Source organism: Rhopilema esculentum, chromosome 21 (genome assembly GCF_057945365.1).
Source record: "Rhopilema esculentum isolate cy_ngs chromosome 21, ASM5794536v1, whole genome shotgun sequence".
Classification (NCBI taxonomy): domain Eukaryota; kingdom Metazoa; phylum Cnidaria; class Scyphozoa; order Rhizostomeae; family Rhizostomatidae; genus Rhopilema; species Rhopilema esculentum.
This window is the reverse complement of record NC_142835.1, coordinates 7,735,661-7,750,120: the sequence shown is the minus strand read 5'-3', so window position 1 is coordinate 7,750,120 and position 14,460 is coordinate 7,735,661. Positions and strand designations below refer to the sequence as shown.

The 14,460-nt window shown below is 34.8% G+C and overlaps 1 protein-coding gene across 1 annotated transcript; it reads left to right on the top strand.

Moving 5' to 3' along the window:
- The first annotated feature begins 7,934 nt into the window (after positions 1 to 7,934).
- LOC135684726 (large ribosomal subunit protein eL33) lies at positions 7,935 to 10,224 on the top strand. Its single transcript, XM_065200363.2, has 4 exons — positions 7,935 to 8,016; positions 9,063 to 9,094; positions 9,591 to 9,891; positions 10,169 to 10,224. The coding sequence occupies exons 2-4, from the start codon at positions 9,078 to 9,080 to the stop codon at positions 10,190 to 10,192; spliced, it is 342 nt and encodes a 113-aa protein (XP_065056435.1). The 5' UTR covers positions 7,935 to 8,016; positions 9,063 to 9,077; the 3' UTR covers positions 10,193 to 10,224.
- The last annotated feature ends 4,236 nt before the right edge of the window (positions 10,225 to 14,460 follow it).

The following is a 14,460-nucleotide window of genomic DNA, read 5'->3' as shown; positions in this document are numbered from 1 at the left end:
GACCTGGCCTGAACATTTTCGTTGCGCTGGGGCTCAAAAGAGTTTAATATCAACTCCTTTTGGTATTGGTCAAATCGAAACTCGATTTCTTACATAACAGCCAGGGATATGGTTAGCATATACCCTGCTAAAGCTTTCAACCAGATCAAGATCATGCACTTTGATTTCGAAATTTCATAGTTTCGTGCACTTTAATTTCATAGTTTCATTACTAAGATTGGAAAAGTACACAAGCAATGAAAAAGACCGTCGTGAATACAGCAATTTCGAGAAAGAAAAAGTATGAACCATTTTTACAGTTGTATTTAATGATTCATTCTACTGTCTTTGAAGTCGATAGGGTAGACTTGTTTGGCCCTGTCCACTTCTTGGTGAGACTAACATTATTTATGAAGCTACCTCCAGATTGCTCATTGAATAGCTACTTCTTATAAACACTATTCGGTAAACAAGGTTATTTAAAGTAAGAGATAAAGAATTGAACAATGTCAAACAATATTGAGAAATGAGAACCATTTATGTAAATCTTCCGAGGTTTATGAACATGCGTTTGGATCCTTGTGAGGCCACTGAAAAATTGTTGTGAAGCTGCTTAATTACACCCAGCAATTTAATGCTGCCTTATTTTCTATAATATCCTAAACAATTCGGCTCATTCGTGCCATCGAATTTTTCAGTAGCGGCGATCCTCTGAAAGAAATCGATTAGAAAGACTTGTTTATTCATTATCGTGTCTGAATCTTGGATTTTCTATCTGACTCTTTGATTTAATCTTGGCCTTGTCAACTTGATTTTAAGCACTAGGATTTGTGGGAGAGATAAGAGCGAAGCCTCAGTGCAGATTTCTCCTTCAGCTCAACGGAGACATGATGTTTTGGAGATATAATCGCAATGCTGAAAGTATTTTTGTTTTAATCATATTCAACGAGAACAAAGTATTTTATAACGGCTATGATTTGCAATGGCAGAAGGTACATCTTAGAACTGATATAATAGACTTTCTTTTATTTATCAAGAAAAAACCCGTCAAAGATGCTTGAAATTGTTCTTGGCAATAGAGAAGGAAAGCTGCCAAAAATATCGATTCAAAATATAAAAGGAAGAATTCTTTTCCATCAATCTTTAAACAGTAAATCTAGATTTCTTAAAGTTATTTTACATTCGTTGAAGCTATTTAGAAGATAGCTTACAGACAAGAAACATGTTGTAAGGGTCACTAAGAATTTCAAATCATGAAGCCAAGCCACTTAATAAAGGAATGCCTCATGGATCAATACTCAAACAACTGCTCATCAGTGGTATTTTCTTCTCTTTAATGAAAGATCCTAATGTAATGTAAATGATAACACAATTTATATTTTTTCTAAGAATGTGGATGAACTCAATAGGCTAGTACAATTAAGTACCAATAAGGGCATTGAATGGCTTAGTTCGGATAATATGACTGACTAACAATCAATCTGAACTTTAATCATTAATAATCGGAAAATATTACAGAGATGAAAAATTTCAAGTAAACAATGATAAAGAATAACAACTTTTCTTTGGATTATGGCAACATCTGCAAAATAGCTGTTTTGTAGCTTGACGCCATTAGTGTTGTTTACTTGGTGTAGTATGAATGATGAATACAGTAGTGTCTCACATATAAGAAATAAAAATTTAAGAAACACAGATCCGGATTTTCGAAATAAAAACCCATTTTATAAGAAAATGGACAGATCTGAAAAAAGCTTGCTTCTTATTCAAAAAATTACATAAACATGCTAAAATCTTTGAAAAGCATAACAAAACACTTTGTTAGGATAGTATATATATAGTGCTGTTTGTCAGACTTGAAAAAGTGAAGTTTTTATATCCTTGAGGATTCACCAATTTGTTTTCCTTCTTGCAGTATTTCCTGGGAATGAAAATTTATAAATACAAATCAAAATGATATGTTTTTATCGCAATCATAGGGGTCCTGTCTGAGTAGTGAATCGACAGTACATGATTTTTCTAATAAGAAACTTAACCCTGAGTTGAAGTTCATCTCATTTTATAAGAAAAAGTTAGACTTGAAATTGGAAACGTTGTTTCTTTTATACTGGACACTACTGAAGTAAAGAAAAAATGGTCATTGTAACCTTGTTCGTGTCATTTTAACTAATGCAAGCCATAATAAAGAGCCCTATATCTAGCACCCTCAGATCATTCCTCAGCATAGTTGTAATCCTCCAGCCTAAGTTTAATCTCTTACAACCCGTTTTTATTCTATTAAGCTGTCGGACCTTGAAATCCAAAAAACGTTGCACAATTTAAATCCACCCTTGATAACAATACTATGTCTTCAAGACTCAACTTGCCAAAATCTTCAGAAAAATGACACTTTGGCGTCAAAACCAGCTTTCTGGTTCCAAAGATTTCGAACTCTTATTCAAAGAAGGTAAATAACCAAATATAGCAAATCAATTTAAAAAGTCGTTTAAAATTGGCATTTCGAAAATCAATGCGCCAGCAATACATGCAGCCAACAAAGCTCTCCTGACTTCAGTGTACACATTAGAATATACACTTAAGTGTTTATTGGTGTCTGCACTATTGTAAGACTAGCATTGAACAAGGTTTATAAGTTAGCATAACTCTTGTTAAAAGCAAAATACATCTTAATATTTGAACAGCCCCCTCTTCTTTTTTCTGGGTACTTTCTAAAATATCATGGCTGAATTCTGCGAGAATCAAATCTTTGATTGAACTGATATTACTTTTGACATTTGCATTCATGTGTGATCTCAATAGTTCTCTTGATTACTGAAAAGTCAGTGAATGCTAGCAAAATTTTACTACTTTAAATTCTTAAGTTTCAGGATTTTTCTACTCAAGTAACAGGCAAACAATGGAGGATGATTTAACCCTAGAACTAGTGGAAAGGTAAAAAAATTGATATTGAGGAGCCATGCAAACGAAAACAATTGAAATATTCATATTGTATACAATAGAAAAAGCCCTATGCCCAATTCTCCCTACTAAATTTGTTGGCTTTACACTACCGGTTATGTACAACACCTTATATGTATCCCTCGCAATTTTCTTTCTGCACTGGCATTAATGTGTTTTGCTAATCCAGGCAGGCATGGCGATCAAAGGAAGTCAATACCAGTGCAAAATCGAAGCATTGCTCCCTGATCAGGTTATTTTCCAATAAAGAAAGGTTTGTCCCGTTACCTTATAAACTAACCCTATTTACTTTTCTATTTTGCATAACACTCACTTTTTTATAAGAAACTGGCTATAAGAAACATTGTCAGGAGCCGCGAAAGAGGGAAGCTGAAAAGGCTTCAGCCCCCCTATATAATTTCTCAAAATGCACGTAGAACCTTTACAAAAATTGTCTTGCTCTTGTCTTTTTTCATGTTTAGCCCCCAAAATGTTTTAGCCCCCTAAATGTGTAATATCATCCGCAGTCCTTGGGTTTTGTTGCGTTTGATCTATACTTCTATTTTAGAACAGTTGCGATAAGTTACGCAATGTTACATGAATTATATTAAATCAATTGTAACGGTCTACACACGAAACTGATTGAGAAATTGACCGTATAGATTTCATCAAAGGTGAAAAAATTTGCTTGTCAGATCCATGTTTGCCTTAGAGAGAAAGCGGCTCTTGTGAGGGATACCAACATACAGGTACTGAATTTATACAAAAATAATTTCGATTTACTATGTTAAATCGTGAATCTAGTTGAATTTATTTGCAGGAACTGATCAAAATACAATTGATGTCTTTACAAGTTACGGCACCACCTTGCAGCTCCCAAGCAAATGGCATATATGTTCTAAAAATAGTCCAAACTGTTTTACCTCCCTTTGTACAGTATATACTTTTAGCTCTATTTCTCAAGACATATTTCAGGCATAGCTTTCATGAATAAATATAAAGCTCTAGAATTTGCAAAAAGAAAGAGATGAAGTTTTAGTCTTTAACAAATTCTGTAAATTCAGCTGTCCTTCATTATGCCCGAACATAACCACCTTATCTAGGGGTGGCGCCAGCCACTAGGCTCTGGAAGAGGGGGGGGGTAAAACAGCAAATTTTAGACCACGCCTCTTTAACTGTCGGATAACGTCCCTTTAGGAACAAGGAATGCCAATTTTACCAATAGGGAATGCCAATGATCAACTTTTGGTTATGTAAAAGCAGCTTTAAAATAGAACATCACAAAAAATACGTTGCCAAAAATATAGTACCTCATCCCCAATATTTTCTCATCGAATTTAGACGAAATGCAAAATTGATCCTGCTTAGAACCGGGGGGGAGGCGTATCTCTCAGTCCCCCCGTGGCGCCGCTATTGACCTTTTTCATTTGCCAAGCATACCCCTCCTATCTCTATTGTTTGCTTCCTAACATTTGATAACAAGCTATATTGGGAACCAAAACCTACATTGTGTTCACTTTGAAAGATGTAAAGGTATAGGATCTTCTTTTCTTGAGATCTCCGTTTCTCTATATTATTGACATTGTCAGCACTTGGCTATGTTACTAATCTTCACATTGGGAAGGAACGATGCTATTTTTGAAACTTGCTCGTTCCCATAGAATATGACGCTATGATGTTATAGCCTTAGACTACAATAGAATGATTTATCATTTGTTTCTACGTTTATTTAAGTGCTGAAAAAGTAGCTCTAAGAAATCGTAAAATGCTTCTCATGTTGTTCCTTTACTTCAACAGGTCAACAAGACCTGATACTGATGAGTCAGTAGCCCACTTCAAAGCGTTGCTTGTCCCACAAGCCTTTTGCCAATTTCCTGTCTTTTATTGAATACAGATTCAAATCGACTTGATAAAAAGGAAACTGGCAAGATGTTGTCTATTCTTTGCAATAGTAGGCAAATACGGCTTGAAGATAGCATTCCCTATAATAAAGAAGAAAAGCTTGAAATAGATGTTAAATTGATAGTACTGATCACTTTCCAAATATTAGCATTACTGTCACTTGGTATGACAGATAAAAGGATTTGCTTACGTCATACCAAAGCTTACACTTATTGGTTCATTAATAGTCCTAATGCAGTAGACACATGCCTTAATCCTTATTTGTTCAAACAATCATTCGAGCTCTCTCAAAGAGTTCTGCTTTCGCTGAATCCTAAAACTTCTACATAATTCTGTTGTTAATTAGCGATATAAAATGCGGACAATAGCTGACAACTCTAAAACCGGACAAGCGTTTTTCAAGGAGTTATCAATAACTTCCAAACTGCAGACAATTGAAGAAAACATCGCTACAGCATTGCCTTATAAAGGTTGTCTTTTAGTTGAAAGACTGCTATCTACAGCTAGAAACAGATCTGCTCCCTTTTAGTGGTGCAATGGAGCAGTGGGAAAGCAATTCAATTTATTTGATGCCTATAAAAGATTAAAACTCTAGGTTTAATTGATGCTCACTTTTTCAAATTTCCGAGAACAGGGAAGGCCTTACACACCCAGCGTTCCTTGGTCAATGAGCCTCTTCCTCTTTCCAATAGCAAATGTCACATTTCTATAAGAAAGCAGCTAAAAGAGGGAATTCTAAATACGTACAGTTCCAGGCTAGAAACACATTAACATTTTAAACAAAGTTACTCCTTTTTTCTTAGAGAAGAGACTAACAATCTATAAACAGTTTTGATTGTACAGTTTAGTGTTTCCACGACAGCTGGCAGCAAAAGCTCACGAGTTTATAAATATAGGCCAAGCAGATCTTCTCATTATTTTTTCATTCTAATATACGTACACTAACTTAACAGATATTTCAAAAGTTACAATCATTACAATCGTTCTAACTACCTCAAAATACTCTTGACAACTTTTTAACATAGTTTTCATTCATAAATTCTTTAAGAATTCTATTTAGAAAAGATTGCGAATTTTGACCAACCAAGAAAAACTGGCCCCAAAAAGAGGATAGCATGTTACCTTATCGTTTCATGTTGCATGACTTTAACCAGCAAAATGCATTGTAAATTTGTGTCCTTTTTTCAGGAAATGGGCACTTATTGTGTATAAAATAGCGTAACAGTATAAATTGTTTAACATGGAATCAACTGTTGCATACTTGGTTCAATTTTTATACTATTTGCTACTTGCATACTATTCTTATGATGATTTATTAATATTATATACGAAATATTCCTCGCCTGAGAATATCTAATGCTCGATATTTTAGAAAACACCCACCCATCTTCGTGTTCAACTTCTTTTTTGCATCATTCGGTCACTAACTACAGCAACCCACATTTTTGAGCAACCGCGCGGACGACTGCATATTCAGTGGCGTGACAATTTTTTTGGTGAGCAAACTGATTCAAATTCGGTACCGCAAAATTTCCGTGCTATTTTCAAATGATCCAAATTTCCGATCAAATTTCCCAACTCTGGCTATAGCGGCCCTATGTTTATTTATATTTCGTATAGTGAAATACGTATGTGTATGTTTTCGCCCAAGAATCTACTTTATATTTTTGCCACTTATCAAAGGGAGCGCTCTAGTCTAGTTTTCATCAAACTAGTTCTACGCAAGCATCGAGTTGACAAAAGCTTCGAGCTGACAGAAAAATATTTCTTTTTAGATCAGTGATAAATTTTGCACAGGTCACTGTATAAGCCAAGGGTGTCAAAAATACGGCCCGCGATGGCATTTTCGGTGGCCCTTGCTAAATGAATCAGTTATTTGAGCTACCAATGAATCAATCAATGAGCTACCTATGTCTATGGTGTGCCATTCCCGCCAAAATGCATTCTAATCACAGGATTGCCAGGTTGAACTTACAAAAGAAGGCCAGACGATGCTCATAAAGAGGCCAAATCAAAAAACATCCTCAAGAATCATTGCAAATGCCCTGTTCATATTTCTACGTATGATTTCTTAGCTCAAATAAGAAACTTACTTTCTCTTCAAAAATCCTTAGCCAATACTTAGATTAGCCGATTATATTTGAAATGTGGATAACACTCTGTAGTAAACTACCAATTATTTCATTAACGTAGTAATTACTCTTTCAGTTTAAAATTTCTGCTGAAAAAGGCCAGAAAAGCCAAATTTAAGTAGAAGGCTAAAAACAAATTTGCCAGGCAATTTAACAATGAAAAAGACCAACATTGGAAAATTTTGCCAGAAAAGAGGCTGATCATTACGTATACTTATTTGACCTGAATTTAGAAGTTTTCTCCTATGATGCTGAACAAGTCAAAGCTACACTTTGCACGTCAACTACCTGTTTAATGTGCGGTGTGAATTTACTTTCTACAACCAAAAATATAAAAATTCACTTTATGTTTTTTCATATGATTGTTTGTGTACTCATCTATGTAGTTTTTCATGTTCAATACAAATTTGCCGATAATTTGTATCTTGCCCGCCTTTACAGCAAGTTTTTGTCTGTGACCCACCCCCCAAAAATAAAATTGATACCCCTGATAAAGAACCTAGGTTTTTTCTGGCAGCCTGAATAGGTTCTTAATTAACAGCCTGCTATTCTAAATTCCAATCTAAAAGGTTCTAACAAGGTTCTTATATACGTACAGGCCTTGCACACATTAACAATGTTTTCCAACGCAAGAATTCTAACAGACACACTTAAACCAGCTTTGTTTTTCATGTTTAATTTCAAGCCAATCAAATGAATTTGTGTTGTTAGATTGTCCAATTAGAATGCAACATACCATAACTTGATTTACTCTAAGCTGGTTTAATTTGCCAGTGTGAATAGGGTGTAAAAATACCTTTTCAAAAATACATATAAGAACCTTTCTAAATAACATCCTCTTGGGGGTTCTTATTTATGAGGTCTAAAAGATTAAATTTCAGCCTCAAGATTCTTATAAAAACAGGTTCTTTTATGCATGTTTCTACTGTATAAACAGTTAGATATTAAGATCTTGAATTGAATTAAGGTTTGGCAAAAATCTTATTGAATTGAATTATATCTGCACCTCGTTACCAACCCGAGGTTTTATCACGTCCTTTCTACAAGGAGGTCTAGGCCGTTCAAGGTTTGTAAATTTTCGTGATTGCAATCCAATGGCATCGATCACATTCTCTTTGATTATTGTTCCATTATTTCAAAATTAATCATATCATTTGTTGTGTCTCCATCAGTGGTGCACATTTGACACTAAAAGTTTTATGCGAGTCATATGAAGAAGAGACTTCTACAACACTCGTGTAAATATGTAGCTATTAACACGGGAAACCAACCCCTAAAGTCTCTCATTTTTACAACTTTTTGAGATTTTTCACTCTGGAAACCATGGCAAATTATTTATCGTTTAAGCAAATCCTGAACCCCCGATATTTTCATTTCAATACCGTCTTATGATATGAGAATTGGTGTCGTAGCATTGTGAGGTGATATTTCTAAAGAGTAATAGCGAATTATATTTAGAGAATTTATTTTGTTCAAATTAATCCTTGGTTTAGTCCTTGGTTTAGTTGGTTCTATCAAAAGCACGTTTCGAAAATCTAGATCGAAAATATTTCAGTGAACATGGTTTTAATGTGTAGCCAGTAAATTATATATGTTATTATTGATGTTGTTAAGCCACTTTAGGTTCATGTGTGAATTGTTATTTTGAAATAACTAAAATTGAACTTGCTTTATATTACCAAACTGTTTCTTGCCACATTGATCTTTGCTAAAAAAATGGCAAGATTTGTTGTTGCTGTTAATCAGAAATAGTTTTGGTCACAATGTTTGGTAACAGTGATGAAGAAATTATCACCATCTTTCGATTGACAAGCAATATGCTTGCATGAAACTAAAAAAACTTGATTCTGAGTTACCAATCATATCCTTGAGTATAGAATTATTGTTAATAGTTTGAAATTTTAGAATTCAGGTTTGTTTGTTTTTGTTATGTTTAATTTGGAGGACTGTCTGATCTTTTTTCGTTTAATTTTATTTCAAAATATATTTTGAGTTAGAACAATAGGATACTACTTCTATGCATGAACTAAAATTTATATGCACAATTTATATAAACTATTTACTCTTGCAATAACTTGCTTATGTTCAACCCACGGATATATTGTTTTTTAGGACAAAACTTCCAAGATGTCGCAGCCTATCAGGTTCGTAACATTTTTCCTTCACTTTTCACAATGTTATTTTTAGTTTATTTCGAATGAATTGACATGTATATGCAATATATCAATAAGAGCAAACTAAATTAAATGAAAAGTATTTTTTATATCTGGCGTATTAAAAAAGACCTGTAAGAAATAAAAGGGTCACTACATTCAAATAAAAAGAGTCAGTTTGAAGAAGTTAGCATGATAATAGTCAGATGCAAATGAAATACAAAGAAAAATGATGACAATGATGAATAATGATCACCATCTTTCGATTGAGAAACCTATGGTTCTGAAAATAAAATCATCTCTGAGTCATCCTACTTTTTATGTTGTTTGTTTTTAAAAAAAGTTCTATAAGGAAAAGGTAATGTAAAGTTCATGAGCTTTGGGTGCGTTAAAGTCAAGAGCATCTACTCAGATTTGTCCTTCTCCACAGGCTTAGGTATGTGTAATAATGCTCTTCTTGTAATGGGTTTTGATTTCCTTACCTTAGGCTTTACTCTAAAGCTATATTCCTTGGCTACAAAAGAGGCCTAAGAAACCAACATGAGAACACCGCTTTGGTAAGGATTGATGGAGTTGAAAGTAAGAAAAATACTGACTTTTATCTTGGGAAGCGAGTTGCTTATATATACAGAGTGAAGAAGAAGACAGTTGCCAAGGGAACAAAAAAAGCAAGCAAAATTCGTGTCATTTGGGGAAAAGTAACAAGGCCACATGGTACAAGTGGAGTTGTCCGTGCAAAGTTTAGACACAACTTGCCACCAAAGGCAATTGGTGCAACGCTTAGAGTGGTAAGTTGCCCAGAATGCCTTATTTATTTTGACTCATTTCTTTTTAAATTCTTGCTCAATGGAATATTGACTAAATCTCTTCTTGAAGCATATGTAATTTAACGTAATGTTCTGAAAAGGTTTTATGTGTTTATGAATGCCAAGTGGAGAACAGTAATGCATCTGTAGCTTGGAGGTGTCCCTTTTTTCAATGTATTGAGTATACTCTTTCTGAGCATTTAATGAGCCTTTTTTAATCTAAAACTTTGTACTTAGGAGTTTATTTTTTGTTTTGCAGATGATGTACCCATCAAGAGTTTGATGAGATGTAAATTAAAATTTCTTTGATGAAAATGTGTCTCCTTTCTTGGCTCTTTTCTCTAAATTTCAGTTTGAGATATGAAATGTCAGAACAGACTAGTAAAAATTTATAGTTTAACACATCAACTGAAACAGGCATGTCAGACATTAAGTTTTTTCAGCTCTTCATTATTAAGGTTATCATAACTTGCTTTCCAATGAAGATTTTTATAACTAACTTTCAATAAATTTTAGTACAAACCATCTAGGCAGTTGCTCCAAAACAGCTTTGACACATTTTGCCTCCATTGTGTAATTGACGAAAAGTGAGACTGATGACCACGAGACTATTATGAAACAATAAATATAACAATTAAATTACCTTTCGTTTAGGCCCCTAGAAGGCCATATAAAAAGTTACCTGAAGCCCCCCAGCTTCAGGGGTGTCACTTAAGGGGGTAATGGGGTGTGGTTCAATCCCCACGAAAAAAGGGCAATCTCGCAGGGCAAAACTGATTTTTGCAGGGCAAGTTTTTTCTCCCAATGGGTATGCTTTAATGTTTTTCTTATATAACTGTAGCGAAAAGGTAGTTATGCTTGGAAAATGTCTGTTTTCAAAGTATCACTATATGCCAGTGACACGAAATAGGAATTGCTAGCGACAGATTGGGCTGGAGTGAATCTGAATAGCTTTTCAAGTTGAATCTGATTTCCTTTCATTTTGGATTTATGTGTGGTCGATATTTGTGTCTTCTTTTAAAATCTTACAAAAAAGACAAGCACAACTTGTCAGAAAACTATGAAAGAGTCATTGCAGCACCAACCAGATTTTGCAATACAGACTTAGACCGGGAGAGATCTGGAATCTAGTTTGTTATTAAAGCAGTGTGTCGAAATATTTTTTGCATGTGTTATTCTATAGTTTTACATCTGCATCTTCGTAAAAGTGCTCAAAATACTGGTGATGGAAACTTTTCGTTAAAATTTCAGTTAAAACTACTATTACAAATCTCACTATTACATAGGTAGTTATGAGAAAAGAAAGAAACGTCGAAAGGGGAGAATCTTTAGGTTAGTCCAAGTTGTGTTTATACAAAAGCAGATATTTTTTGGGAGACTTTATCATTAAATGCACTGTTCTTCTGCGATTCTAAATGGTTTCAAATAGTCGGTCCATTTGCTTATGAGTCGCTCCAATTTTTCTTAAAACAAAGAAATATTATTTGCCAAAAAACCACTTAGGTTTGTCTGCTAAAATCAAGATTAAGCTGTGGGCAACCATTGATGTTTGGCTTAAACTCAATCATGACGAAGTTTTATTGTACATAAAATGTACAAATTGTATTTCAACACAAGGTTCAATTTCCTATAACTCACATACAGATTTAGCATTCGGTGATGGAGCCTTAAAGCCAATGGGCCAGCAAGACGTCTTTAATCTAGGTGCCTTGGAATTCTAAAAAAATCTAGATTGGTGTACAGTGTACACCACAAGAGTTTTATTCTCGTTTAGATACAGTACTTAGCTTGTGGTCGCTTATTGGCCAAAAAACGAGCCAATCGAACCCATTTTTTTCAAAAGTTACTTTCGGTAAGATCCTTCTTGCGTTTACACACTGTTTCTGGGTGCCTCGAAGGACTGGTGAATGAAGTAGAGAACTTCCAAACGCACGCGTCTTTCTATTGTATATCGGCAAATTTTCAAACTTGTTGCAAAATGAGGAATAGTTCACCCATTTTGTCTGCAAATGGGATTTAGAAATCCCCCTTGAACACAATAGACATCGACAGACCTGTTTGTGTAGAATTATAAAAAGTAAAAATTGTCACACCCACAGTCGTGTTTCTCGAGCAGATCCTAGTGCCGCTGTTCATATCTTTACGAGTTTCAAGAATCATGGAGCTAATTATGCTGCGCTTATACCCAGGGTATAAATGTTTGTTTTATGTTTTTTATTCAATATTTAGTACACACATGGTTACGTGTGAAATTATTGGTGCAAATTTTGGCCATGTGGGGGTGTAACACCCTAGAGAGGGAAATATAAGGGAGAAAAGTGGGTCCTGGTTTCTAACGATATAATTTTCTCTCTTTTCGTACTGATTAAGAAAACCAGCAAATCATCTTCAAGACCTGGCCCCATTTAAAGTCAACACCCTCCCCAGCATCATAAAAGCACATTTATTTGCAATCTTCGACAAAGCGTGCTGAGAAAAGCTTTTCAAACACTTGTCCCCTTCAACTCTCACGTGGTACCACGGACTCAGGAGAGCCCCTAGAGAGACCTAAGAGTGTTTTCAGAGTCCCTCGACAATGAAATTGCAGTAAGAACTCCATTTGCCAGCATGTCTCGTGAGACCATTCAAATAGCGATTTACGGGACTGGTAGTAACTCGTCATAAATTTGGAGCGAGATCTCTCAGCAAACCTATTTGCTTGGACCTAAACTCAAGATTGCAATAACACATAATAAATTTGGAAGCATATCGCAAATAACTGTAAGTAATACCCTTAAACTTGATATTTTACTATTTAAAAAGAGAAGCTATTTGTAGACTTTGGCACCTTATATTTCATTCAATATTTAAGTGCCTGTATTGACCTATTTTTGCTTCAAGGGTGGCCTGTAAGCCGAAAATAAAAAGGTCACACCTCCGTTTCTGGGGATATTAAAAAACATGGGCCAAATTGAAGTACAATTAAATATTTTTACTTTGCTATTTGCAACCAAAGTACCAATTGTTTGCTTGAACTGAAAATTAATCGTTGATAGAGAATCCGAATCCCGAAGTTTGCTTTAACAAAGAAATAAACAACCAAATAGCGACTTATCGAGTAATATGTGAAACTATAACCAAGGGATGAGCAAGCACTTTTAGAGAAGCATAAATATGCAGCTGAGAAATCCTCCTTAAAATAATTATCAACTTCAAAAGCGAGGAATCGATCAAACATGCAATTCTTCCTCTCACGTTACTTTCGATACGAACCTAGATATAAATTTCGTCATTACATATATAATATATTTGATGGTTATTGATTTCAATTGTCCGACATTTTATATTCTTAGGAGTATTAGACAAAAATATTCTTCAGTTCTTTGAAATTTACCATCTCCCGAAGTTTTTGGCGCATGCGCATATATGACGATAAAATAGTCAAGCAGAGAGAGCCTAGAACTTTGAAACCATTTTAGTTTCTAGACTAAACTCTTCATAATAACCAAATACAGCAACGTGTTAGGGCCTCTCTATATCATGTAGAAAAACCTAACCTCGAACTTCTCGAAAATTTATGTAATCAACTTACGAGCGCATGCGCTTATATGTGAGAGAAAAGGGTAAGCGATTCTTAATTGTTCTCTCTAAATTTCCAACCTAGTCATCACTGTTGTTCTTTTCAGGGTGTATTGATGCACCCTCCCCCTCCCAAAGAAAATCTCTTTATTGTCTTTTTGATAATTTAGCATTAAAAAAAGTTGAATTGAAATAAAAGCTTTCGACCCTGAAATGATAATATACACCTTAAAGGCAATGGACAGATACTATAGTGGCTTCAGCTACCTGTCAATCAACAATTGGCCAATCAGTGTGCTTAATTTGATTTAAGCATTTGCCGCTTTAGCGTTTGTCGCTTGCCTTTGAGAAAAAAACCAAGAACAGTCTGACTCTTGATAAAGTAGTTTCTTCTCTTAGGGTTGGCTTTTATGTCCCAATTCATTTTCCTGTTCAGAATGGCCTCTTAAAACTCCCCTAAGAATGAAATTACTCTGGAGTTCTGTCCTTTGAAAAAGTAGGCTATGGGGATTCACTGTACTTCTCGAGAGACATTTCACTTCCAAAATCCTGTATACCATCTCTGAAAATCCGAAAGTTCGAAAATCCTTTAGAAATCCTTTAGAAATGCGAAAATCAGTGCAAATCTTCTTATGATCCTAAAACTACTCTAATATCTCAAAAGTTCCATTAGCTACGATATTTTTTATCCTAGTAGAAGTTTGGAAGGTGTATTAAAAAAACAGCTAGATAGTGCCAAAAACATTAGCAATGCTCAATAAAAACAGCAGAGACGAAGAAGTTGAAAAAAGGGTGCTAATATTGAGGTTGCTGCGCTGGAGCTTTTTAGGTTACCAAAACTAACATGATCATCCATACATGTAGTGTATCTTTCTGCAGTATCCTGTGCTCAGTCATATAGATGCACGAAAGTAAAAAAATAATGGACCAGGAAGCACGTGCCCCCTGCTTTTCATAAAAGTGAGAAAGTAACTACTTGCAGCTTACAGAGGT

Excerpts from the sequence above, each read along its gene's own strand:
- LOC135684726 (XM_065200363.2), top strand. Across the intron at positions 9,892-10,168 it reads TTGGTGCAACGCTTAGAGTG|ATGATGTACCCATCAAGAGT; the intron begins GTAAGTTGCCCA and ends TTTGTTTTGCAG.